The sequence below is a fragment of the Triticum aestivum genome, chromosome 2A, assembly GCF_018294505.1.
Source record: "Triticum aestivum cultivar Chinese Spring chromosome 2A, IWGSC CS RefSeq v2.1, whole genome shotgun sequence".
NCBI lineage: Eukaryota > Viridiplantae > Streptophyta > Magnoliopsida > Poales > Poaceae > Triticum > Triticum aestivum.
In genome coordinates this window covers 529476758-529504725 of record NC_057797.1, presented here as the reverse complement: position 1 = coordinate 529504725, position 27968 = coordinate 529476758, and the positions used below count along the sequence as shown (strand labels likewise).

The 27968-nt window shown below is 51.9% G+C and overlaps 1 protein-coding gene across 1 annotated transcript; it reads left to right on the top strand.

Moving 5' to 3' along the window:
• Positions 1-27968, top strand: LOC123189250 (probable L-ascorbate peroxidase 7, chloroplastic). The gene is made up of 12 exons (XM_044601626.1): positions 1-308; positions 397-525; positions 1558-1678; positions 1770-1870; positions 1968-2055; positions 26322-26389; positions 26474-26560; positions 26925-26999; positions 27080-27157; positions 27250-27354; positions 27510-27582; positions 27694-27968. The coding sequence occupies exons 1-11, from the start codon at positions 141-143 to the stop codon at positions 27528-27530; spliced, it is 1041 nt and encodes a 346-aa protein (XP_044457561.1). The 5' UTR covers positions 1-140; the 3' UTR covers positions 27531-27582; positions 27694-27968.

Genomic DNA, 27968 nt, shown 5'->3' with positions numbered 1-27968 from the left:
TGCAAGAGCCGAGGAAAACCCCCTCAAAACCCAGGAGCCGTGCTGAGCTGGCCCTCCCTCTCAAAGCAGTCAACCACCCGCAGCTCCTCCCTCACTCCAAAGGCCCACGGCCTACGGTCTACTCTCACCAACCCACCAGCATGGCCGAGCGTCTCGCCGCAGCCGCCACCCTCCGCGCCGACGCTCCGTCCGGCCCCTCGCCGGCCGGCCGCCGCGCCAGGCCATCCAGCTCTGCCTTCTTCCCCTCCTCGTCCTCCCCGGCTCTCCGCCTCGTCAGCCTCCGCGCCGCGTCCTCTCGGCCCTCCCAGGTCGGTGTCGATTAGGTTCGGGCGGCCCAGGGTTTGGACCCAAATGTTCTTGTTGCTGACTTGTGTTTGGTTATGTGCGTGATCGCAGAAGGCCAAGTCGGCGGGGAGGGGGCGATCGGTGAGGTGCATGGCGGCGGCGTCGGACGCGGCACAGCTGAAGGCCGCGCGCGAGGACATCAGGGAGCTGCTCAACACAACCCACTGCCACCCCATCCTGGTATGGTACCTCATAGCGACACGGCGATGGCGCGCTTTTAGGCTACTACTAGGAAATTTATGCCTTGCAACAGCGTCGTCAATTAGGACAGTAAGGTGAATTCGATCCTTAGAGCAGTGCTGGGATTTTAACATCATAAAGTGCTTAGACAGTTTGCCTCTCAAAAAGGCTTGCCAACATATATTTCCACTGGTCAAACCGCAACAACTTTTCTGAATTAGACTCTGTGTCAAGTGATTTTCTTGTGTTATTTGTGCCAGGCTCTAGCGTCCATTGGCCCATCGAGTTCCATTTCTTCACTGTGGAGCTTAATATGCTTCCTTTTTTATGTATGGAGCTTAGCCCTACTATACTGAAAAGGTTATGGTTACACATGAGACATTTGTTGTAATTTAATAGAATGAAGTGTGAAGAGATTTGACCAATCAGGATATGAGAAGATTTCAGTTACTTAGCCATCAAACGTGCAGAGTATTTAAAGGGCATTGTCTGATATGAACCTTATGTAAAAGGGTGCACCCAGTGCTGAAAGCTCCCACACAAGGTGGGGTCTGGGGAAGGGAATTTCTAGACAGCCTCACCCTTGCACAATAACCCTTCTGTTATGAACGTTATGTCATAGTAACAAATGTTGCATCGACATTACACAAATGAAGGGCATTATCAACTGCACTCTTTATGCAGACCTCTCTTTTAATTTGTTATATACCGCATTTTCTTGTATTTTACCTTTGTATGGTCATAGGAAGTTTATCCTTGTCAGTAACAATCTTTGATATTTTCTTCCCAGTTGGCAGTCATAAAAGCTTAAGGCATAGATAGGGATGCCATCTGTCCAAATAAGCACTGTCCACTGGAACTTTTCAAAACGAAAAATCATAGAAGTGAAACTTTCCATTTTGATGCAACTACTTAGTGCAATGCAGCGGTACAGGGCCATTTTTGCTTTGGTTTTACCATTCTAATAATCTTTGGTTTTACCACCTCGTTCTGTTCCAAGATTATTAATTGTTATTTGTTTGCTGCATCAAGGTTCGTTTGGGTTGGCATGATTCTGGCACATATGACAAAAATATTAAGGACTGGCCAGAACGAGGTGGAGCTAATGGAAGTTTAAGATTTGATGTTGAACTAAAGCATGGAGCCAATGCCGGTACAGTTACCTGGATTTTCACCAGTACATTTCTTTGCTCCTCCTATGTCAACAGCTAGTAACTGAAAGTCCTGATCGGGTATCCTTAAAGGTTTGGTAAATGCTCTAAAGCTTGTGCAACCGATCAAGGACAAATACCCCAGTATAACTTATGCGGATTTATTCCAGTTGGCAAGTGCTACAGCAATTGAGGTCTGACCTTTCCCTCACTATATCTGTCTAGGTTAGAATTAATATATCAATACTGTATTCAAACCTAATTTCCTTACATTTCTCAATCTGGTACCAGGAAGCTGGTGGCCCAAAGATTCCAATGAAATATGGACGGGTTGATGTCACAGGACCTGAGCAGTGTCCACCTGAAGGGAAGCTTCCTGGTTAGAAATTTTGTTCACTGCACATTCCAGCTCGTTGTGTTCTGTATATCCTTCTCTCTCTCTCATCTTTGAGTTTGTAAATATGTTTCAAAGATGCGAAACATCCCCCGACTGCTTTGTGGAAGCGTTTAGGAAGGTTTGCCACACTTGTGCTTTTCCATTGCATGTTAATATATAGACAAATATTACAATCCTAACCATAAATGGGAGAGATCACAATAATAACGATTCTCCTCAATTTAGGGGATTAGGAGATATGTCACGATACGTGACATATTAGTCTAACACTCCCCCACAGTCACAACGGGAGGAGAGCGGACGTTGAGACTGGACCGAAAATCCAGAAACAACGGCGACGGTAATCCCTTCGTCAAGATGTCGGCGAACAGGCGAGACGAGGGGACATGTAGCACGCAGACTTGACCCATGGCGACACGATCGCGAACGAAGTGGAGGTTGGTCTCGATGTGTTTGGTGCACTGATGCTGAACAGGGTTCATGGACATGTAGACGGCGCTGGCGTTGTCGCAGAACACAACTATAGCAGGAGGGGACGGCGCTGAACAGGGTTCATGGACATGTAGATGGCGCTGAAGCTAGTGGAGAAGTTGCCGAATCCAACTAGCCTCAGCGACGGCGTTGGCCATGTTGGGGAACGTAGTAATTTCAAAAAATTTCCTACGCACACGCAGGATCATGGTGATGCATAGCAACGAGAGGGGAGAGTGTTGTCTACGTACCCTCGTAGACCGTTCGCGGAAGCGTTATATCAACGCGGTTGATGTAGTCGTACGTCTTCAAGATCCGACCGATCCAAGTACCGAAAGCACGGCACCTTCGAGTTCTGCACACGTTCGGCTCGGTGACGTCCTCGCCTTCTCGATCCAGCAAGAGGGGCGAAGTAGTAGATAAGTTCCGGCAGCACGACGACGTGGTGACGGTGTTGGTGAAGAACAATCTTCGCAGGGCTTCGCCTAAGCACTACGAAAACTATGACGGAGGATAAACTAGAGGGGACGGGGTTGCCGGCACACGGCTTGGTGTTTCTTGATGTGTCTTGGGTGCTAGCCCCCCTCTATTTATATGTTGAACCTTGGGGTCGAAACTTGGAGTAAAAGCCTCCACAAGGTCGGTTTCACCCGAAAGGCAAGAGTCCTTCTCGGACTCCAGGGCCAGACGCCAGGGTTCCCGGCGTCTGGACCCAGACGCCAGGGACCCTGGCGTCTGGCCCCTGGACTCCGCAAAACTTCCTTTTACGCTTTCCAAAAACCTTGTGGGCTTTCCCCTTTGGCCCAAATAAAGTGTTCTCGTACCCAAACATTTCGGGAAACATCCGGAACCCCTTCTGGTGAATTCCGGAACCCTTTCGGTGACCAAACACTATTATCCCATATATCAAACTTTATCTCCGGACCATTCCGGAGTTCCTCGTTATGTCCGTGATCTCATCCCGGACTCCGAACAACATTCGGTCACCAACATACATAACTCATATAGTACTATATCGCCAACGAACGTTAAGCGTGCGGACCCTACGGGTTCGAGAACTATGTAGACATGACCGAGACACCTCTCTGGTCAATAACCAATAGCGGGACCTGGATGCCCATATTGGCTCCTACATATTCTACGAAGATCTTTATCGGTCAGACCGCATAACAACATACGTTGTTTCCTTTGTCATCGGTATGTTACTTGCCCGAGATTCGATCGTCGGTATCTCAATACCTAGTTCAATCTCGTTACTAGCAAGTCTCTTTACTCGTTCCGTAATACATCATCCCGCAACTAACTTATTAGTTGCAATGCTTGCAAGGCTTATAGTGATGTGCATTACCGAGTGGGCCCAGAGATACCTCTCCGACAATCGGAGTGACAAATCCTAATCTCGAAATACGCCAACCCAACAAGTACCTTCGGAGACACCTGTAGAGCACCTTTATAATCACCCAGTTACGTTGTGACGTTTGGTGGCACACAAAGTGTTCCTCCGGTAAACGGGAGTTGCATAATCTCAATCATAAGAACATGTATAAGCCATGAAGAAAGCAATAGCAACAAACTAAACGATCAAGTGCTAAGCTAACGGAATGGGTCAAGTCAATCACATCATTCTCCTAATGATGTGATCCCGTTAATCAAATGATAACTCATGTCAATGGCTAGGAAACATAACCATCTTTGATCAACGAGCTAGTCAAGTAGAGGCATACTAGTGACACTCTGTTTGTCTATGTATTCACACAAGTATTATGTTTCTGGTTAATACAATTCTAGCATGAATAATAAACATTTATCATGATATAAGGAAATAAATAATAACTTTATTATTGCCTCTAGGGCATATTTCCTTCAGGCCACAGCGCGGTACTCGGCTTCGGCGCTAGAGCAAGAGACCGTGTGTTGCCGCTTGGACGACCAAGAAATGAGGTTGTCACCGAGGTAGACGCAGAAGCCTAACGTAGAGCATCGAGTGTCGGGGCAACCAGCCTAGTCGGCGTCAGTGTAGGTGACCATGGAGTCCGGTGAAGATGAGTAGAGCTGGAGTCCATGAGAGCATGCCCTTGACGGAGCGCAAGATGCGCTTGATGGCCGCAAGGTGCTGCTCACGAGGGTCGTGCATGCGAAGACATGCCTGTTGAACGGCATACGCGATGTCGAGTCGCGTGAAGGTGAGGTACTGCAGAACCTCGACGAGACTCCAGTACTTAGTGGGATCGACCACGGGAGGGCCGGCGGTGGCAGCGAACTTTGGCGACGTGTTGACCGGTGTTGTGGCGGACTTGCAAGCAGTCATGCCGGGCCTGTCTAGAATTTCCCCGGCGTACTTGGCTTGCGAGAGGTGCATGTCGAAGGAGTCGCGGGTGACCGCGATCCCGAGGAAGTAGTGGAGAGTGCCCATGTCGGTCATGGCAAACTTGGAGCAGAGAGAGGTCGTGATCCTGTCGAGGAGGCGGTGAGGACGATGTCGTCCACGTAGAGAAGGAGGAAGGTCGTGCTTTCCGCACACTGGAGGACGAACGATGAGGTATTTGAGCGTGAACACGTGAAGCCAATCGAGGTGATGAAGGTCGCGAAGCGCTGGTACCACGCATGAGGAGCCTGCTTGAGACCGTAGAGCGAATGGTTCAGCCGACAGACATGCTCGGGGTGAGTAGAGTCGAGGAAGCCGGTGGGTTGACGACAGTAGATGACCTCAGCAAGTGAGTCGTGGAGGAAGGCGTTCTTAACGTCGAGCTGTCGGTCTCCTAATTGAGAGAGAGCACGATGGAGAGTATGATGCGCACCGTGGCCGGTTTAACAACCGAACTGAAAGTCTCGTCGAAGTCCATGCCTTGCTCTTGAGAAAAACCGCGAAGCACTCAATGTGCTTTGTAGCGGTCGAGGGAGCCGTCGGGCTTGAGCTTGTGGCGAAACACCCACTTGCTGGAGAAGATATTGGCGTTCTGAGGCGGTGGCACAAGATTCCAAGTGTTGTTGCTGAGGAGTGTGCGGTATTCCGCGGTCATTGCATCAAGCCAGTTGGGATCCTTGAGAGCAGGACGGGCAGAGGTAGGAACCGGTGAGTACCTTATGGATGTCGGAGGTGCTGCGCGTGCGATGAATAGGCGCTGGAGGGGCGTGCGACGAGGGTGGGGTGCGCGGTGATGGGGGTGCAGGTGTGGTGACCCGGGGAGGGCGGACGACAATGTGCAAGGTGTTGTCGCCGTCGAGGAAATCATATGTGGTAGCAATGGGAGGCTGTGGGGAGGCAAAGGGAAAAGTCATCTCATTGAAAACAACGTGGCGAGAGATGATGATGCGATGGGTGGTGAGATCCATGCTCTGATACCATGAAAGCGTTTTGGAAGGTTTGCCACACTTGGGGTTTTTCCATTGCATGTTAATATACAGACAAATATTACAATCCTAACCATAAATGGGAGATCACAATAATATCGATTCTCCTCAATTTAGGGGATTAGGAGATATGTCATAATACGTGATATATATATATATATATAAATATATTTACGGTGCTACGGCGGGCTTACGCCGGCCTGAACCATTTTCATTATATATAAGAGAACGATACAAGACATTAGGTACAACAGAAAGCAACCAACACACACAAGAAGGCACAAGAAAGAACAGAAGAATAACCAGAAAAGAGCTACGACAAGCAGCCAACACCAATAACTTAGCACCCAACACCACTAGTTGGACCGAGAAGAGCGGAAGCAAGCTTTGTTGAACCAATCAAAAGGAGATCCGTCACCAAGAAGACGTAGAGAAGAAGTTGCCGGCTGCCCTGCGATCACTCTGCACCTTGAAGAGCTAGGAAGTCGCAACCACCGTTGAAGGGCATCCCACTGCCTAGCCACGTCGCGGCAAAGAGAGCCACAGAACGTGCCGAAGGGCAATGTTCCACCGAGACAGGCCCTGCACCTCCTCTAGGCCACACCACGGCCACCATCAAAAATAAAGAGAACCAAAGCACTATGCCAGGCTGTTACACAAATCCCGGGTCCACTATCACCATTGTTTCCGACCCACATGCGTCAACCAGGCCCAACCGGAGAGCAACACCGACTTATGAAAGGCCTTGAGCCCTCTCCCCCCAAAAGACTAGCCTGTTAGGAGGGGACACCCCCACCCTTATAAGTCGTGTTATGTCTGTCGTGGTTCTAAGTCTGACAGTAAGAGAGGGGTAGGAGAACGGAGCATGATCTATCGAGATGCATATGGGTGACACGGTGGTTTTAGCGAGTTCGGGCCTCTCACGGTGGAGATAACAACCCTACGTCTCGTGCTCCGAAGAGGCTTTGTTTTATCTGAGTATATATCCGGAGATTACAATATGTGTGTGAGAGAGAGGAACGGATCCCCATGCCTGAGCTAAGTCCTGAGACTAATGGTGAAAAGAGAGAGAGGTGGAAGAAAAAGCCCCCCCAAGTCTAGTGGTGGGGGGTGGCTTATATAGAGTGCGCCACCCCCTCACCTCCTATGTTACAAAGTGGGGTATGAATGCCATAATGCCAGCCCGCTATTAAGCCCTCACTATTAGAAAGATGCCGACTGCCTTGCTGCCTGCTGGTCTTCGTATATCCGAGTGAGTCGTACGGTTGAGTGGTGAACCGTCATCCGAGTGGATGGTATGTTACTTGGTCGAGTGGATAGTATGCTGCTTGTCCGAGTGGATAGTGTGTCTGTATGAAATTGACCTGGACCGACATGTTGTGTGGACCCCATGCTTCATGATATTTCGACCCTTCGTGGGCCTACCTGTTATGCATATCCCCAACATTAGCCCCCGAATCGATTGCGATTTTGCAGAACGAGTTGGTGTAAGACACAGTTTGGTCCGAGTGATTACAGAAATACTCGGTACATGTCGCCGCGCTTTCAGACAACCAAGGTTTGAACAAAATCTCAATGGATTCCGGCACCATGCTTCCCGACTAATCGAGGTAAGTGTCTGTGAGGAGCAACTTGGTGACATTCGTTCATCTCTCGGGAGAGTTTTAACTCGTGATCTAAGTATGGGCGTGTCATTAAATCCGTGCAACCAGATTGACACATGGACTGCTCTTTTAGAGAGATGCCATTCTTATCCCGGAGGAATGCCAATACGAGTCGGTTTCAGATCCACACTTGTGAGTTTCACACTTTGAGTCCTAGAAGAAGGCTCAAAACAGGTCCATGGAGGAGCGTTAAACTCGCCTTATAGAATATTTTTTGGAGTGATTTGGAGCTGGGCCTACATCGAGTAACTGATTACTCGGAATTTCTTCACGCCTGGAACGTGTCTTTTTTGTTGTTTGGCCGTCACTCGGGTTGGGCGGACCGTTCCGAGTGGATACCATTCCAGTGGGGGCACGCTGAGTGCACCCACTGGGTGTAGTCCCCGAGACTGCCGTCGACTGCGGGCAGTCGGCGGGAGTCTTAGAGCCTGTCTTTTTGTTGTTGTTCATCACTCGGACTGGTCAGGCCGTACCGAGTGGAGATTACTCCAGTGGGGGCACGCTGAGTGCACCCACTGGGTGTAGTCCCGAGACCGCCGTCGACTGCGGGCAGTCGGCGGGGGTATGAGAGAACTAAAACTCTTCTTAGCTGGTACTGATCGAACTTGTTCTTCTCTGACTCGGAGGTCGAGTAATACTGGAGATGGGTTTGCATCGAGCAAAATGTTTCTTTCTGAGTTCTCTTCCAGTGGGGGCACGCTGAGTGCACCCACTGGGTGTAGTCCCCGAGCCTCTGTCGGACTAGATGAGTCTGGCAGAGGGTTTAAGTCTCTCGGTAAACCTCCAGGCAGTTGGCACAGCAAATATCTTTGTCTGGAATTGAATCAATCGGATGGATGCGTAACGAGGTGGTTGTACGAACGATGTTCGACGAGTAAGGTAGCCTGTACGATTCAGTGATGGTGCTTCATTTTTACCCTTTTGCATGAAAGGGGTATTTATCCAAGTGGACGTGCTTCACTTATAGATCTTCGGTGAACCGAGCATGTATGGTCAGAAGAATATTCCTGATGTGATCAACAGGTTGACCAAATGGGCGTAACCTCTGAGGGTGACATGGCCAACTGCCGTGCGTAGCCCCCGAGTGATGCTCGAAGGAGGTAAACTTGCTACAGAGTGTGATATGAGGTTTGACCATATGAGTAACTTAGTCGTTCCCGTGTTGGGGGTGTAGAGGTAAAGGCATGTCCAACTGATGGTGACGCGCGAGGCAGCAGAGGTGCGATGGTGTGTACGACCGAGTGACGATGCACGGAGCGGTCGAGTGGTGAAGACGCGCGCAACCGAGTGGCGACGCGTGGGGCGGCCGAATGGTGATGACGTGTGAAGTGGTCGAATGTAGGACTACATATCTAGCCAAGTGAAGATGCACGGGGCAGCCGAGTGGTGAAGACGTGCACAACCGAGTGGCGGCGCGCGAAGCGGCTAAGGCAAAGTCGTGTGTCACCGGACGGTGAAAATGGTCCTCGGAGGACTTAGTCGAATGCTTTCGAAGCTTATGTAGTGACGAGTTTGGTGTGGTTGCGACGCAACAAGACCGGCGTGACAACTGAGTCTGAGTAGGAAAGAAGATGGTGTGCAGAGCATCTGGGTGATTATAAAACTTGTCCAAGTGGCGGATCGAATGCACTTGTTGAAGTGAAGGATCTGACTGGTGATGAAGTACTCGACCACTCAGGCGAGTGTCATTTCAAATGAGGTGCAGCCCCCGAGTGCGGCGTAGCCCCCGAGCATACTACAGGCTTCGACAACGGACATGCCGGAATATGAGAAATATAGTCTTGAATGGATGATTTGCAATTCATCGAGTCAGATTTGGGTAAAGATAAGGAGAAGCTTCCGAGTGATGCTCGAAAGAGGCAAACTCGCAAAAGAGTGAAGTGTGAAGTTTAATTATGAAAGGGACTTATCTGTCTCATGCCCGACGAGGTCTATATCATTGATACAATGAAGAGAATTTCATAGAGGGGTTGGTCGGACGTGTTTGAAGTCAACAGAGGGACAAGGTCAGTGTTGTGGTGCGCTAGGATCAGTATGGTGACCGAGTCCGAGCAGCGATGAAGTTGGCGCGTAAGGCTGTCGAGTGATCGCGTAACTTGTGTAAAAAATGGCACAAGTCAACACAATAATTTCTTGAGGAAATTTGATGTGTGCTGAAATGATTTGTGTGAATAACACCCATAGACACCCGCTGGGAGTGCAAGGGGCTTGTCGGTTAACCAGCAAGAGTCTGAAAGACCGAAGGATCCGTTCGAACTTGTCGAAGCGGCGGATCCGACTGAACTCATTGGGATACTAGCTCAAATAAAACGGAAGTGTAGTGTTTTGATTGAGTTGCAGCCCAGGAGGACCGATGCAAACTCGAAATGAAGAACGATACCTGGTGTTCGTAAATGATGTATGCGAAAAAATGGAAGTTGGACTTGGGAGTCACATAACCAGTACTAAGCAAGTATGTGAAAATAAGCAACCGAGCGTAGAGGTACACTTGGTGGCGTGGCCTCCGAGTGAACGTGATGTGTGAATTATGGAATACTCGGGAAGACGAAAATAACAGAATGTAAAGTGACTTAGCTGTCTGAAGGCGCGCGGGGCGGCCGAGTGGTGATGAGGTGACCAACCGAGTGGCGATGCACGGGACGGCCGAGTGGTGACGAGGTGACCAACCTTAGTGGCGACGCGCGGGGCGGCCGAGTGGTGATGAGGTGACCAACCGAGTGGCGACGCACGGGACGGCCGAGTGGTTATGAGGCGACCAACCTGAGTGGCGACGCGCGGGGCGGCCGAGTGGTTATGAGGTGACCAACCTGTGGCGACGCACGGGGCGGCCGAGTGGTTATGAGGTGACCAACCTTAGTGGCGACGCGCGGGGCGGCCGAGTGGTGATGAGGTGACCAACCGAGTGGCGACGCACGGGACGGTCGAGTGGTTATGAGGCGACCAACCTGAGTGGCGACGCGCGGGGCGGCCGAGTGGTTATGAGGTGACCAACCTGTGGCGACGCACGGGGCGGCCGAGTGGTTATGAGGTGACCAACCTGGTGGCGACGCACGGGGCGGCCGAGTGGTTATGAGGTGACCAACCTGCGGCGACGCGCGGGGCGGCCGAGTGGTGATGAGGTGACCATCCGAGTGGCGACGCACGGGGCGGCCGAGTGGTTATGAGGTGACCAACCTGTGGCGACGCACGGGGCGGCCGAGTGGTTATGAGGTGACCAACCTGTGGCGACGCACGGGGCGGCCGAGTGGTGATGAGGTGACCAACCTGTGGCGACGCGCGGGGCGGCCGAGTGGTGATTAGGTGACCAACCGAGTGGCGACGCACGGGGCGGCCGAGTGGTTATGAGGGACCAACCTGTGGCGACGCACGGGGCGGCCGAGTGGTTATGAGGTGACCAACCTGTGGCGACGCACGGGCGGCCGAGTGGTTATGAGGTGACCAACCTGGTGGCGACGCACGGGGCGTCCGAATGGTTATGAGGTGACCAACCTGCGGCGACGCGCGGGGCGGCCGAGTGGTGATGAGGTGACCAACCGAGTGGCGACGCACGGGGCGGCCGAGTGGTTATGAGGTGACCAACCTGTGGCGACGCACGGGGCGGCCGAGTGGTTATGAGGTGACCAACCTGTGGCGATGCGCGGGGCGGCCGAGTGGTGATGAGGTGACCATCCGAGTGGCGACGCACGGGGCGGCCGAGTGGTTATGAGGTGACCAACCTGTGGCGACGCGCGGGGCGGCCGAGTGGTGATGAGGTGACCATCCGAGTGGTGATGAGGTGACCATCGAGTGGCGACGCACGGGGCGGCCGAGTGGTTATGAGGTGACCAACTGTGGCGACGCACGGGGCGGCCGAGTGGTTATGAGGTGACCAACCTGGTGACGACGCACGGGGCGGCCGAGTGGTTATGAGGTGACCAACCTGTGGCGACGCGCGGGGCGGCCGAGTGGTGATGAGGTGACCAACCGAGTGGCGACGCACGGGGCGGCCGAGTGGTTATGAGGTGACCAACCTGTGGCGACGCACGGGCGGCCGAGTGGTTATGAGGTGACCAACCTGTGGCGACGCACGGGGCGGCCGAGTGGTTATGAGGTGACCAACCTGGTGGGCGACGCACGGGGCGTCCGAGTGGTTATGAGGTGACGCAAACCCTGCGGCGACGCGCGGGGGCGGCCGAGTGGTGATGAGGTGACCAACCGAGTGGCGACACACGGGCGGCGAGTGGTTATGAGGTGACCAACCTGTGGCGACGCACGGGGCGGCCGAGTGGTTATGAGGTGACCAACCTGTGGCGACGCGCGGGGCGGCCGAGTGGTGATGAGGTGACCATCCGAGTGGCGACGCACGGGGCGGCCGAGTGGTTATGAGGTGACCACCTGTGGCGACGCGCGGGCGGCCGAGTGGTGATGAGGTGACCATCCGAGTGGTGATGAGGTGACCATCCGAGTGGCGACGCACGGGCGGCCGAGTGGTTATGAGGTGACCAACCTGTGGCGACGCACGGGGCGGCCGAGTGGTTATGAGGTGACCAACCTGGTGACGACGCACGGGGCCGGCCGAGTGGTTATGAGGTGACCAACCTGTGGCGACGCGCGGGGCGGCCGAGTGGTGATGAGGTGACCAACCGAGTGGCGACGCACGGGCGGCCGAGTGGTTATGAGGTGACCAACCTGTATCGTGTTTTTAAACTTAGGCGAGTAATGGACTGCGGCTAAGCCCCCGAGTGGGAGGGTTGCTCTCCACTCGGTAGGATTTTTTTTTTCGAAACTTAGGTGAGTACTGGACTGCAGCTAAGCCCCCGAGTGGGAGGGTTGCTCTCCACTCGGTAGGATTTTTTTTTCGAAACTTAGGTGAGTACTGGACTGCAGCTAAGCCCCCGAGTGGGAGGGTTGCTCTCCACTCGGTAGGGTTTTTTGAAACTTAGGCGAGTACTGGACTGCAGCTAAGCCCCCGAGTGGGAGGGTTGCTCTCCACTCGGTAGGATTTTTTGAAACTTAGGCGAGTACTGCACTGCAGCTAAGCCCCCGAGTGGGAGGTTTGCTCTCCACTCGGTAGGATTTTTTTTCGAAACTTAGGCGAGTACTGGACTGCAGCTAAGCCCCCGAGTGGGAGGGTTGCTCTCCACTCGGTAGGATTTTTTGAAACTTAGGCGAGTACTGGACTGCAGCTAAGCCCCCGAGTGGGAGGGTTGCTCTCCACTCGGTAGGATTTTTTGAAACTTAGGCGAGTACTGGACTGCAGCTAAGCCCCCGAGTGGGAGGTTTGCTCTCCACTCGGTAGGATTTTTTTGAAACTTAGGCGAGTACTGGACTGCAGCTAAGCCCCCGAGTGGGAGGTTTGCTCTCCACTCGGTAGGATTTTTTTGAAACTTAGGCGAGTACTGGACTGCAGCTAAGCCCCCGAGTGGGAGGTTTGCTCTCCACTCGGTAGGATTTTTTTTTAAACTTAGGCGAGACGGATTTGCAACTAAGTCACCCACTGAGGGATTGAGAGCATATAAAAAGAATAACAATCATTTATGAGATTGTAAAAACTGTGTCGCGGGGTTACCGAGTGGTGATGAGGTGACCAACCGATTGACGAGGCCCGGAGCGGTCGAGTGGTGATGAGGTGACCAACCGATGCGAGGCGTCCGAGTGACGTAGACGCGTCCGCAGAGTGGCGACGCGCGGAGCGTCCGGATGATGTAGACGTGTGCCGCGGAGTGACGATGCGCGGGGCATCCTGGTGAAGTAGAGGCGCGTGCTGCAGTGGCGACGAGCGAGGCGTCCGAGTGACGTAGACGCGTCCCGCAGAGTGGCGACGCGCGGAGCGTCCGGATGATGTAGACGCGTGGCCCGGAGTGACGATGCGCGGGGCGTCCTGGTGAAGTAGAGGCGCGTGCTGCAGTGGCGACGAGCGAGGCGTCCGAGTGACGTAGACGCGTCCCGCAGAGTGGCGACGCGCGGAGCGTTCGGATGATGTAGACGCATGCCGCGGAGTGACGATGCGCGGGGCGTCCTGGTGAAGTAGAGGCGCGTGCTGCAGTGGCGACGAGCGAGGCGTCCGAGTGACGTAGACGCGTCCCGCAGAGTGGCGACGCGCGGAGCGTCCGGATGATGTAGACGCGTGGCCCGGAGTGACGATGCGCGGGGCGTCCTAGTGAAGTAGAGGCGCGTGCCGCGCAGTGGCGACGAGCGAGGCATCCGAGTGACGTAGACGCGTCCCGCAGAGTGGCGACGCGCGGAGCGTCCGGATGATGTAGACGCATGCCGCGGAGTGACGATGCGCGGGGCGTCCTGGTGAAGTAGAGGCGCGTCACCGTTCGAGAGCCGAGCTGTTCTTGGAACAAAGGTGATGCGGACCGGCCGCCGTAACTGCCGCTGTTGTTGTCGATGATGTTCTGGATGTTAGCCGACCAAGTAGTACCAGGCGAACCGGCCGAGTGAACCCATGGGCTTCACAGTCGAGTGAGTGCAGTCCGAGTGGACTCCTCATCCGAGTGCACCCGCTGGTCCGAGGAAATCACAACTGTGCTGCTATCTGGTCGGTGTGGAGCTGGCTGGGCAGGCCGACGCGGCGTGCTGGGCTTGGAGGCCTCGGTGAGGTTCAGCATGGATGTGCCCACAAGCACTATCCCATTTGATGGAGGCGGGCGGCTTGATCGCTTGCAGGCAGACTGGATCCACGTCTAGTGCCGAATTAATCTGCATGCAAGTGGTTTAACGCTAATTAAGTGAGAGTCAAAGCCATTCGTGCATGCAATGGACGTTTCCCACGGCCATTTATCTCCTGCATGCATGAGATAAATGGGATGGAATTAAGATTAGAAGGAAAGTGGAAGGCAGGGTGCAGAGCTCCGTGATCAGCCATGGCGACGGCAGTTTTTGGCGCGGATCCATCGCAAGGTGAGGCGGCTGAGATGAATCCGAGTGCGAGGCTGCGCGCGGGCGGAGACCCGGTGGCTCCCGTCATGTTGTGATCAGAGACGTGGGCAGCCTCGACATTGGTGCTGCGTCCGGTCCGTGCACCCACCGCCGCGGTTGTCGCCGCGTGGTTGACGAGGGACACCGCAGAACGGCGATGCGCGGGCCGCTGAGTGATGAAGACGCGTCCAGCTGAGCAACGGTGCACGGGCAGCTGAGCGATGAAGACGCGTCCAGCGACGACGCATAGGCGGCCGAGTGAACTAGGGTCCATGGCCTAGTGAACTTGAGTCTGCATCCGATTGGATTCATCCGTGTGAACTCTGGACGAATCGGGTTCGCAGCTGTCTGAGAGGAAGATTCATCGGGTGACCCTGCAAGTTACTAGCAAGCACGGCCAGGAAATTCAAGGTCTGATGGTCAGTCATACATGCATGCATGCACGAATTAACTAGGGTCCGTGGCCTAGCAATCAGATAAGTGGCGTTAGTAATCCATCAATTGGCCGCTTAATGAGGCAGCCAATTAATTTGACGTTGGAGATCACCACGCCCTTCCGTTGCCTGTACACCGCATTAACCTGCATGCAGGTAATCAAGGAGGAGATGGCCCACTCACCTTGCATGGTTAAAGGAGAAAGGAAAACCATGACCAGCAAACGGCGATGGAGCGAAGAACCGCGCACCCGGAGGAGCGACGGGCGGACCCGCGCGCGTGCCACAGCCACCACGCTGGAGAAGCTGACGAGGGAGGATGAGCAGCTGGCCGCAGTCCAGTCGCGGGTCGACGCAGCCATGGGCGAGGCTGACGCGAGCGCTGGTGATCGTACTTCACTGCTCGGGGAGCCGGAGCCGTGCGCCGGTCTGAGTCGTGCTTCGACACCCGCGGAATTTGGCGGATTGCCGGCAGCAGCGCCTTGTCGCCCAAGGAACTGGGTCGACCGCCGACGGTCGTGCTCAGCCGGTCGGGGAACCAGGCCGAGCTTTAGCGGCTGTGCGTGTGCGGGCACTCGGCGATGGCGTCGCAGATGAGTTCGCAGATGATGATGGGCGGACGACGACGCTTTATCGTCCAGGAGCCGAGCCACCAATCGAAACAAAAGGAGGCGTCCTTTTGTATAAGCTCGTGTGCATACATAAGAAGAATAAACCATTGTTAGATCATTGTAATGTTTGATTGTAAAGAGGATAAGTTTGAGATGAGCAACTCCCTGATCCTTTTGTATGATTAGGAGTATTTTATCCTCCTGTAAATGGAGTGATGTCCGGAACATCCTGGATCAAACCCTCCATTGAGGATTGTTGATCGACGGACGAAGATCGAAGAAATAAAACCATTTGCATCATGGCTCGATAGACGCCATGCCCCACGGTGGGCGCCAACTGTCGTGGTTCTAAGTCTGACAGTAAGAGAGGGGTAGGAGAACGGAGCATGATCTATCGAGATGCATATGGGTGACACGGTGGTTTTAGCGAGTTCGGGCCTCTCACGGTGGAGATAACAACCCTACGTCTCGTGCTCCGGAGAGGCTTTGTTTTATCTGAGTATATATCCGGAGATTACAATATGTGTGTGAGAGAGAGGAACGGATCCCCATGCCTGAGCTAAGTCCTGAGACTAATGGTGAAAAGAGAGAGAGGTGGAAGAAAGAGCCCCCCCCCCCAAGTCTAGTGGTGGGGGGTGGCTTATATAGAGTGCGCCACCCCCTCACCTCCTATGTTACAAAGTGGGGTATGAATGCCATAATGCCAGCCCGCTATTAAGCCCTCACTATTAGAAAGATGCCGACTGCCTTGCTGCCTGCTGGTCTTCGTATATCCGAGTGAGTCGTACGGTCGAGTGGTGAACCGTCATCCGAGTGGATGGTATGTTGCTTGGTCGAGTGGATAGTATGCTGCTTGTCCGAGTGGATAGTGTGTCTGTATGAAATTGACCTGGACCGACATGTTGTGTGGACCCCATGCTTCATGATATTTCGACCCTTCGTGGGCCTACCTGTTATGTATATCCCCAACAATGTCTCTTGTAAATAGCATGACAAGATAACCATAGCATCAGCAAGAAGACATGTTCATGAAGCTAACCATGGCAATAGCAAGTTCATAGCATACATGGATCACTAGCAACAACCATGGCAAAATTGATTAACATGTAAACAATCTGCCAGGAACATTTTATAGCAAAAGTAGAGCAAGATTAAGACATGCTAGGGCACTCCATAAATGCAAACAGGGGCATGGATGGATAGAGCATAACCATATGTCCAAAACATCCTTACTGAAGCAACTCAAAACAAGCATGTATCTCACTGTAGCATCCTGTTTACATGGTATCAAAATAACAACAGGCACAAGACTTAGCAAAACCCTAAGTCCCTGAAATCAGCAATATCACGAAGGCTACTTTGCATGCTTGTGCTAGTCACCACATAGATCACAAAATACATGGTAAGCACCCCTGTAAAGATAGCATGACATAGATCAAAACACATGTAGAGTTCATCCTCTTATGATGCACACATCAAATGTGGCAAAAATGACAAATCATCATAATCTGATAAGTAGCAGCAGTAAACATTTTATAGCACTCTTGCATCAACTATTAGGGCATCAAGATGAACTCAAACAAGCATACCACAATGGAATGAAATGAAGAGCATCTCACAATGAACATTTTGATATATAATATGCATGAAATGGAGCTATGGTCACCGAGATTTGACATGATGAACAGGGGCATAAAATATATGGATTCGGGGACTTAAGAGAAAAATCAACCTCCGAGAAAGTCAACGCGGGACGGAGAGATCCCGGGACGGAGTGGATCGGGACGGATCTGGGGCGTTTGGACGGATGAACCGGTGGATCTCATCCACCCGGGGTGGATCTGCCCGGAGAGAGCTCCGGCGGGCTCCGAGCGGATTCCGACGACGCGGGAACTCCGGCGAACAGTGGCGGAGCTCGAGGCGCGGCGCGGCAGGCGGGGTCTGGCGGGGCCGGGCGGCGGAGGAAGCGGCGGGCGGTGGCCGGAGTGGCGGTGGAGCGCTCCGGCGATGGTGGCGGAGTCCGGCGGCGGTGGCGAGGCTCGTCGGCGGGAGGAGCAAGGCGGCGCTTGGGCGGCGTGAGGATGCGGGCGGCGCGGGATCCGGGCCCAGCGGGCCGGATCTGGGCCGCGGCGGGCCGGTGCGGCGGGGGTGCCGACTGGGACAGGTGGCGGCCGCGGGTTGGAGGAGAGCGGCGGCGGGGCTGAGGTGGCGGCCTCTCATTGGCCGGAGCGACGTGGCGGCGGCGGTGGACGCGTCCGACGGCGGATGGATATGTCCGGTGGCGCGGGGAGGAGTGGATCTAGGGTTAGACCGCGAATTTTGGAGAGGGGCACATATTTATAGGTAGAGGGAGTTTGGAGTGTCCAAATAGAGTGTAGTTTTCGCCCACACGATCGTGATCCGACGACGGAGGACATGGAAGTGGTTTGGATGGGTTATTGAGCCGTTTTGGAGGGGTGTTGGGCTGCAACACAGGAGGCCTTCCCGGTTACCCGGTTAACCGTTGGAGTATCAAACGGACTCCAAATTGCATGAAATTTGACAGGCGGTCTACTGGTGGTGTACCAAGGCCACTTGACAAATCTCGGTCCATTCCAAGAACGTTTAACACCCGCTCACGAAAGAGACAAAAAGGGGACGCCAGTGCATGTAGGAGTGTCGGATTGCGAAACGGACAACGGGGAAAAGGTTCGGATGCATGAGACGAACATGAATGCAAATGCGATGCACATGATGACATGATATGAAATGCATGACATGAACAAAATGCAAAACGAAAGACAAAAACTCAACCATGAAGGGAATCTCCTATCGCATCTCCGGAAAAGGCAAGAGTCGGAGTTACAAATATGGAAAGTTGTATCCGGGGCGTTACAACACTCCACCACTACGAGAGGATCTCGTCCCGAGATCTAGGATGGCACCAGAGGGAAATGGAAGAGGAAGAGAAGAGGTGAAACTAAGTTGCTTCTTTGACAAATGAGTGAAACCACAAAACCTTAAGAGGTTAAACCATTTCGAGAAAATAATACACGGAGATGGACGAAGTTGAAAACACTCCGTTAGGAAAGAGGAACAAGGAAGAACAAATTCGGGCAGCACTCCGGTTGAAAAGTGATACGAAACTTGATAAGATGAAAAGAACTTGAGCAGAGGACGTAACACTCCTGTTAAGTGGATAAGCATGAAAAGAACACGATTTTCATACTTCGAGATGATGAGTGAAGAGAGCAACATGACGAAGCCTCCGGAAGAAAGAATAGAAGATAGATCATTGGAATGAAAGAATGGAGAAGAAAATGCCAACTTCTGCCACAAATGAGCTTGGAAAGCACCCTTAGGAGAAGTGTCGAACGGAGTTGTTGGAAAACCAACAACGAAAAGAGTAAGCTTGTAGTGGGCTTATGGGAAACTTCTCAAAATTGAGGCGAAATTCTGCCACTACGGAAACAATAGATTGGATTGATATCAACAAGGAGACGAGAAACTTATCTCACCGGGAGGATAAATGAAGAACTTGGGTCATTTATAAGCACCATAAATAGCAACAATCCTTCGGGAAAGCTTTAGGTGAAATATAACCCAGTATAACTCCAATGAAGAGATTGATGGATTGAAAAGATGTCTTGAGCGAAGAGAAAATGATGGATTTAGATATGTCACTCTTGAAAACTTGTGAATCATGAAACATGAAGGGAAATTTCTAAGAATGACATAACACCACTGCGAAAGATAAGGTAGAAAGAATTGCACTTCGGATGCAAGATGAAGAATGCTTGAACTCCTCAAAACAAGGCATGTGTTGAACACCATGTTTAATTGAGAGTACAGCTTGGCGGATCATAACTTCAAGAGAAAACTTAAAGAACGAATGAAGAATGAAAGAAATCCTTGATGAGCCACCATGTTGAGCCTCTATGAAGAATTCCGGAAGAAACCTTGCAATGATTAGATGAAGCTTTGAAATGATATAACCGAGAAAACTTGGAACTCAAGAAAAGAAAGATGAATAATTGAAATCAACAATTTTGATGAACCTCCGGAATAAGGAATTAATCATTTGGGTGAAACAAGAATAAGAATTATGTTATGCTCATCCTTCACCAATATAAATTGATGACAAGCAACGGATTTGGCATACTACTTATTCTCGTAGAAAGGTTTAAGAGAGATATAGCGTAAACTCAATGGATCACCGGTAGGAGACAACGAATGAATTGATATGATAACGAAGGAAGAAGAATCTTTGAACAAACCACCGTAAGAATTGGAAATGAACGAAGTAAAGGGATGAATCACGGGTAAGAATTAGGGTGTGTTTGGTTTCGGAACCAAATGGAATGTCATGGAACCGTTCCATTCCTAAGGAACGGAATGATTCCATCTCGGTGTTTAGCTAGAAGAGAATGAGATTGGATGGAATGGTTCCCAGGGACAGAACACCAATGAATCTGAAGTCTGAACCAACAACCGCGCAGTTTATCTGAACTTGCTGCTGCCTACAACGCCAACACCATCCTTGAGCAAGCAGCCAAGCACCGACCGCCAAAGCACGGTAACCATGCTAGCTGAAGAGGAGGACGTCGGGAGGCTGGAGCTCGCCTCGGGCTTCCTCCCACCCCCATCCATCCTGTCCCTCACGCCGACGCTGGGCGGATCCTGCGTCCTTGTACGCCGCCACGCCGGCCCGCTGGATGCGACGCCCCCCGCAGCTAGCGGTTCCTGAGTCTTGACGCCGCACGACCGTAGCTCCTAGCGGCGCGTGCTCAAGCGCGGCGTCCGGCTGGATGCGACGCTCCCGACGCCGCACCACCGCGACTCCCGGTGACGCGTGCTCAAACGACAGCCAGCTGGATGCGGCGCTCCCGACGCCGCACGACCGCGTCTCCCGGCGACGCGTGCTCAAGCGCGATGGCCGGCTGGATGGGACGCGCCCGGCAGCTCGTGCTGGATGCCCCGTGGTTATTGGTGGCTGCGGCTCCTTGCTGTTGTAGCGGGGGAGGAAGGAGGTCGTGGGAGTAGGCGGTTCCGCGTGGTCCGCTCGATTTCGAGGTACCGCTTGGAACGGCATAAACAGCGAATATGCCATTCCCTGGAATCGAGTGGTTCTGGTTCCTTTGACAATCCAAACGCAGGAATGGGGTCTGGGAACGGAACCGACCCGTGCCATTCCACTCGGTGACAGAAACCAAACACACCCTTAGAGAACGAATGAAGATACTTGAGGGAATTTGATTCAAGAGAACAAAGAGATCACGAGCTGATAATAGAATATTTGAATGATGCGCCGGAAGAATTCCAGAACTAGAGCTGAAAGCTGAGAATGAATAAATCTTCTGAAATGATGGCATCAAGCTTGAACTTTGCATCTTTGGAAGAACGGGTAAGAATTTAAGAGGAACTCTTCTTCGGTCTTCAAATGTTAAGAATGATGATGAGAAACACCACCATGAATTGTTTAGACACTCCGGGAGAATCAAAAGCGAAGAGGTTGAGCCAACGACGAAAAGAATTTGAAAGATCTTGGAGAAAGACATATGACATGATAATTCATTCTTATGTCAACTTTGAAAGAATTTGAGGATAACTCCGAGAAAAATTAGAAGAGTCAGGTAAGATTCTGGAAAAAGACTTGTGGGTTAGGGCCCACTCAAAATAAACACCGTTGAAGAGATTGCTTGAAAAGAAAGATTGCACCGGTTGAATTAAATGGCTTGAATAAGATAACAACCTCGAAAAAGCTTGAACGGATTGATAGTGGAGACACAAATCTTCTGAGATATCTTCCGCACTCCGGAACAATTGAATAGCGAGAGGTGAAAAAAAATAAGAGTCTTCGGTAAGGACTTCCAACATGGAAAGCATGTGAACCAATGAAAAAAAATATGACCAACACCGAAAGCTTGGCTTGAATCCACCGGAGAAGAAAAGAACGAAGAATGATAAACTAGAAGCTCCGTTAGTATCTTCCTGAGAATCACCGGATAAGAACATTGACGGAAAGGAATGAAGAGACTTCACATCCATAAAAGAGATACTTGATTAAGAAATCTGAGTCCTTGAAGAAAAAGGGTGGGAGGGCGGGAAAACAAAGGCAACTTGGGGATAGGTGAAACGAACAATGTTGGGAAAACTGAGAGGTGATCTAGCGAATGGGAAAATGATAGGATCATCTTGAAGAGAATCACACCGATTGGAAAGAATTGACATGACAATCTCGATGATCACGAAGGATTAGCATCCATATAGAAATATGAGAACACCGCTTAGGAAAGGTATGGAATCAACACTTGACATTGAAGCAACTCGAATACCACAACTCAAAACATAACAAAGGATATATCTCCCACGTGTCGGGGCACGACTTAGAGGCATAGCCGCATGGTAGGCATGTCGCAAGAGGGGTAATCTTTACACATCCCATGTACTGAATAAGAAAGGGATAAAGAGTTGGCTTACAATCGCCACTTCACACAAATACTAGTTAAACATACATCATCCAGAATACAATCAAGGTCCGACTACTCGAATAGCCCACAACCAATGTGGGACTAAACCCAACAATCTCCCCCTCACACATCGGTCACCCATGGGCCCGCTAACACCAGCGTTTCCAGCCCACCAACCATGACCGACCACCCGTGAGTTCACCGAGATTTATTCCGGGTACCTGGGCTTTGATACCAATTGTTACGCAATCCCGGGTCCACTATCACCATTGTTTCCGACCCACATGCGTCAACCAGGCCCAACCGAAGAGCAACACCGACTTATGAAAGGCCTTGGGCCCTCCCCCCCCCCCCAAGACTAGCCTGTTAGGAGGGGACACCCCCGGCCTTATAAGTCGTGTTATGTCTCTCCCCACAACCGATGTGGGACTAAACCCAACAATCTGACGCCCTTGTAAAAAAAGGGAAAGCGTCTGGACTCATGGATGCGCATGCTGTCCATCCTCGGCAAGTCAGAAGCAGAAGGCAAATCAATTTGCACCAGGAGTTCTCGGCGGCGCCGCGGCGGATAGCGCAAGCGGCAGGTCTGATCGGATTGGTTCCGATCGAAAACAGGAGCGGCATGCGTGACGTGGAGACCAAGGCGAGCGATGCAGTTACCAGTCGGTGCAGGCAAGGCCATGTAGCAGCGCAACATGATTCTTGGCCCAGGCGGGCTCGACCCATGAGGGAGTGACGGCGGACCAGGGTCGCAAGTCCCAGGAGCCAGCTCGGGCGCAATACGCGGCGAGGTCCTAGTTCGGCTGGCTCGCGTGTGCATGGTGGAGTTGTGTGCAGCAGATTGACACGAGTTTTTGTTGGAAAAAAACGTCAGATAATGCAGGCCATCGTATCAATTGGATGTGTCGGAGAAAACAAAGAAAAAAGGACGGGAGTATAGACCCAGGCGTCATGTGATGATGGAGTTGGTACATGTCTCTTTGGTAAGTGTACGCATGTTGGATATCTATAAGGCTCTATCTTTTGGCTCTTTGTTTTGGGCATGGATTGTGTACGTGATGGCAGCAGGATTATGACGTGGAGCCACAAATTCACAAGTGATCGATGGAGTTGGCAGGTTATGCTATATATTCAACTATTGCACCAGAGATATACAGGAATAATATATATGTTGGAGAACTAGGTATACTTGATGGGGTAGCAGGAAGCTAAGTTGATCAAGATGAAGTGCATGCGGTCAGAGAAGGCGACGTGCGTATAAGGCTTGGAGGAGTCTGGAGTGCGTTGTGGCAGCATCATGCATACACAGGGCGTCAAGGCAATACATAGATGTGCGGGCGGACACGACGCGGGGTGGAGCATGGTTGCAGTCGAGTAATTTCAGCTGGGTCGGACTGGACTGTCTGACGGATCGACGGGGACGTCGGTTAAAAAAAGAAGACGGCATTGGAATCAACGACGACGACATAGGTGCGTGATGCTGATAGTGACCAGCTTCTGTGGCGTGGAAACACGTGGTGCAGGCCTGAGGGCTTTTGCAGCTTTAACAAGACTATGGCGCGGGGTTGATTCAAGGCAGTGTACACATGAGAGTTTGAAGTCGACAGGGCGCGGGGTAGCACGGCCAGCTACATGGAGTCATGTTGAAGGTGGAGCTGGAGTCTAGCAGAAGACTTCACTCTGAGCTGATGGAGGGGCTACGGCATAAGTTAACGGAGAGTCGAAGCCTATTTCAGCGGGATAGCGAGAGACACGTGGTTTCAGACTGGGTACCAGTGGTTTGAAGGAGACGTGATACTCGGCATCGGTCGGTGATGATCGGTGGTTCTCTGCAGTAGGGGTTTGAGTGGTGTGGGTTCGCGACCTTGGGAGACTCGACCAGGATAGCAGAGACGCGGTGATAGCGGCGAGGCGTGCGGTAAGCACGGGACACAGCGACAGGCCAGGGCACTGGTGGTCAGACATGTGGTCAGACAAAGTGTGCAAGGGTGCTGAAGCAGTGTTGACGAGTACCAGATTCAAGTTGGTGACTGGGTCTATCGGTGCCGGTTGATGGAAAGAGTTGACCATGAAGAATCTGAGAAAGTGGCGGAAAGTCTTAATTGTCAAAAGCTGAGAGAGTACATGGCCGTATATTCTGTTGTGCTCGGTGCACATGGCAAAGTGCGGATGACAAGACAGAAGGAGGCGGAGTGCTATAGCTGTGGGACATGCCAGAGACTATCCGGAAGAACGGTGAGACAACTGCGAATTTGACTCAGGGTGACACAGGGCGACGGTGAAATTCCTTCAAGTTTCAGACAGATGGTCAAGAAAGAGCGGTGATGTTGAGTTCAGGTAACTCTTATATGTGGCGTCCAATATGTGAGTTGTTCGTTTTCACGCAGACAGTGATCGGTGTGTGATGGTGTTGAGCGGATCTTCCGAAAGTTGGGAGCACAAAGTAGAGTAATGAGGAACTTAATTTAGCTCGAGTGTTGACTGTGAAGAAGACGAGAAGGAAATACAGTTGCAGGCAGAGTCATGTGGAGTCTGGGAGTAGCGGTGGTGCTCATGGCGTATCTCAAGTCTAATGTACATGGAGGTTCGACACATGGATGAATTCAAGGTGGTGAAGAATATTCGCCAAGGTGGAGTTTGTTAGAGTTGTGTCGAATATTATTGTACAAGGTAGGTTACAGTTGGACTTGGTTTCGGACTGTGTGTAGACATGGTAGGAGTTGTGTCCTAATAGGACACTTGTATCCTAGCCCTCTCATATATATCGGGGGTAGACACGCGATATAATCTATGCCAACATAATAGCACAGGCACGCGGGGGTGCTGACGGCGTGTGCCAGTGCCCGGGCGGCCAGAGTGCGGTATTGTGATGGTGTCATGGGGAGGAGCGCCCGTAGTCATGCCTCGGGGACGTGGCCATATCGGTGAACCTCGTTAACAAATCTCGGTGTCGTGCTTGTGTGATTGCTTGGTCCTCGGTAGATCTCGACGAAACGTCTTGGATTTATTAACAAAGCCTCAGACGCTGTCGAAGGGCACCGAACACCAAGACCTCATCGTCGCCACGAGCCCCCAAGAGATAGGTCAACCATCAACACCGAGGTGACCAAGGGATTAGTCGCCGCCACAGATCACTTCCACCGCCACCACCCAGCACACCAACAACCCAACAAACACTCCAATCCAGACATCAAGCTGCCAACCACGGATCCGTGGCCCCCAAAAACAACGCCCCCAACAGGGAGAAACGACATCGAGACACCGTCGTCGTCCAATCCAGAGATGGATCTGAGGCTTTCGCCTGGGGCACACGATTAAGAGGGTAACAGTAGCTTCCCGATGACGCCTTCAAGAAGGGAAACGGCGTCCAAAGGCGTCGCCATCATCATTGCCGGCAAATCGACACAAGGCTTTCGCTTGAAGCATCCCGTCCCCGTCATCTCCGATGAAGCTGGCCAATGTGCCCAGCAGCCCGAGACCTCCCCGCCCTCCTACCAGTCCACGGTGAGCGTCCCCACTAGGACTAGCATGAGGCTCCGTTGACACAGAAGCTCACCTCGAGCACCTGCACAACCGGAGTCAGGTCGTTGTCGGCTGCCACCTGCAATCAAGCCCTTGCCACCAACCACACCCCACCACCATCGTAGTCAAACTCTGTCGACGGCATCCACCGCCGACCCCCTGGTCATGGCCATGAACGCCGGTTGGCCGGGTGAGTTCAGAATAAGCAGATCTTGGCGCCAAGGAGCATTCCAGACCGGCTAGACTGCAACCCCGCACGACCACGCAGCCCGTGCGCGCACACCACGCCGCCCAACACCTCTGCCCTTCGCCACCTGCAGGCCGGCGCCGCGCCTGACCGGCTCGCTGGATCCAGATCCAGGTCACCAGGTCCACCGGCCGCCACGCCGCCGCTGCACAGCCGCCCGCCACCGCCTCGCATCCACCACCTTGAGGCAGCCCGCGCTGGATGAGACCGCCGCCGCCCGCGGCCAGATGCGCCGCCGGCAGAGGGCCTCGCGTCGCCGAGCCCTGTTACCTAGATTGAGAGAGACGCCCCGCCGCCGCCGTCGCTGGGTCCAGCGCGAGCTTTGCGGGCGGAAGCCTCTGGCGGCGGCGAGACGGGAAGGGGCGAGGGGGAGGGGTGGTGGTGGCGGCGATATGTGACATATTAGTCTAACACTTTGCATATAAACCAAGTGTATTCGTTATCTCCATAATCTTACTGATAATTCCATCGCTATATCAAAAGCACGGAGTTGTTATTAATAATTTGGAGATAAAAAAAGGCACCTGTGTATTGATAAATGCATTTAATATGATGATTGCTAATTCCTCAATTATGTGTTATTTATGTTTTTTCAGATGCTGGCCCGAGTGCTCCTGCTGACCACTTGAGGCTGGTATTCTACAGAATGGGCCTTGATGACAAGGTATGTAAATAATGATCTGTGTTACCTGTTTGCCCTTGCTGTTTCGGCTGGCGTTGTTGAGCTGTGTGTACCCTGTATCTGCAGGAAATCGTTGCTTTGTCTGGGGCACATACACTTGGAAGGTCTAGGCCTGAACGGAGTGGCTGGGGGAAACCTGAAACAAAATATACTGTATGCTGTTCTTAACTTTTCTGTGTATGTATATGCTACCTTGGATGTTGTAATTCCCAGGTTAACGATTGCATAGCATGTTGCAGTATCATTTTGACCACCGCTGGAAATTTGCATACTTAAAATTGCACTTAAAATCTCTCTGGGAACTAGCAGTGCTTATTTTCAAGATTTGTACACTTTACATAATGTTCCTTAGCCTTTGTTTACATCTGATAGTGTCAGTTGAGATATGCAAAAAAATTGTGCACACAGTCCTTATAGTACCCGCTTCAAAACATTAATGTTGTGTGCACTTGCTCCATGTAGATGTACAAGTGAATTGCCTGTGTGAGTAATGTTCTTCCATTATTTGCTTCGACAGAAAAATGGTCCTGGTGCACCTGGTGGACAATCATGGACAGCTGAGTGGCTGAAGTTTGATAACAGTTACTTCAAGGTAAGTGCCCCGTTCAATACTTTACATGCCTGGACAATTCATCCGATTTTGTTAGATCTGAGCTGGTAGCGATACTTTAGGAGATAAAAGAGAAAGGAGATCAGGATCTTCTTGTGCTGCCTACAGATGCTGCATTATTTGAGGACCCAACATTCAAGGTGAGTCTGATGCTCAAACTGTATGTTCTCGGCATCCTATGAGAGCGAAGTAATTCCTGAACTGACTGCATGAGAATCCACAACGCTTTCAGGTCTATGCAGAGAAATATGCAGCAGACGAAGAAGCATTCTTTAAAGACTATGCGGAGGCTCATGCTAAACTGAGCAGCCTGGGTGCAAAGTTTGATCCTGCCGAGGTCAGTGTCAGCATCTCGTTCACAGCTTACCAAAGTGTGGGCCGCCCTTCAGTTTATTCTACAAACCATTACACACGCGTTGCTCTGCTCTCTGCTGATTTGATCCAACCTTATCGTCCTTGTGTTTCAAGCTGATCTATGTGGCTGTCCTGCAGGGATTCTCATTGGATGATTAGCGCCACGCGTGAGCCAGAGAACCCTTGAAGCAGCCAAACACACTTCTAAAAGGTACATCACACCCCATCCCACTCCCCAGTTTGTTGATTCATGGCACAGCCCTTTCACCCACTTGATCCCATCGATAAAACAAAGGGCTCACTTTGTTGTGATCCCTCGCAGGACCAGGCCACGGCACAACTTAATCACCATTGTTCCTCTCCAGCTTGGTGTCACTATACTACAGGACGAGGCATTTTCCCAACTTATTATCATACAGTACAAGATAGAGATTTTCCTTCCCAACTTGGTCAAATTGTTAGATTTGGTGGTTGAGGTCGCGAGTGCAAAAATAATACAGGCGTGCCAAACAAATCTGAGCCATTCGTTCATGTGAATCTGCTCCGATGAGATATTCGTTTCATTCCAAAAATTTATCACATGATGTTTTGCCTGCC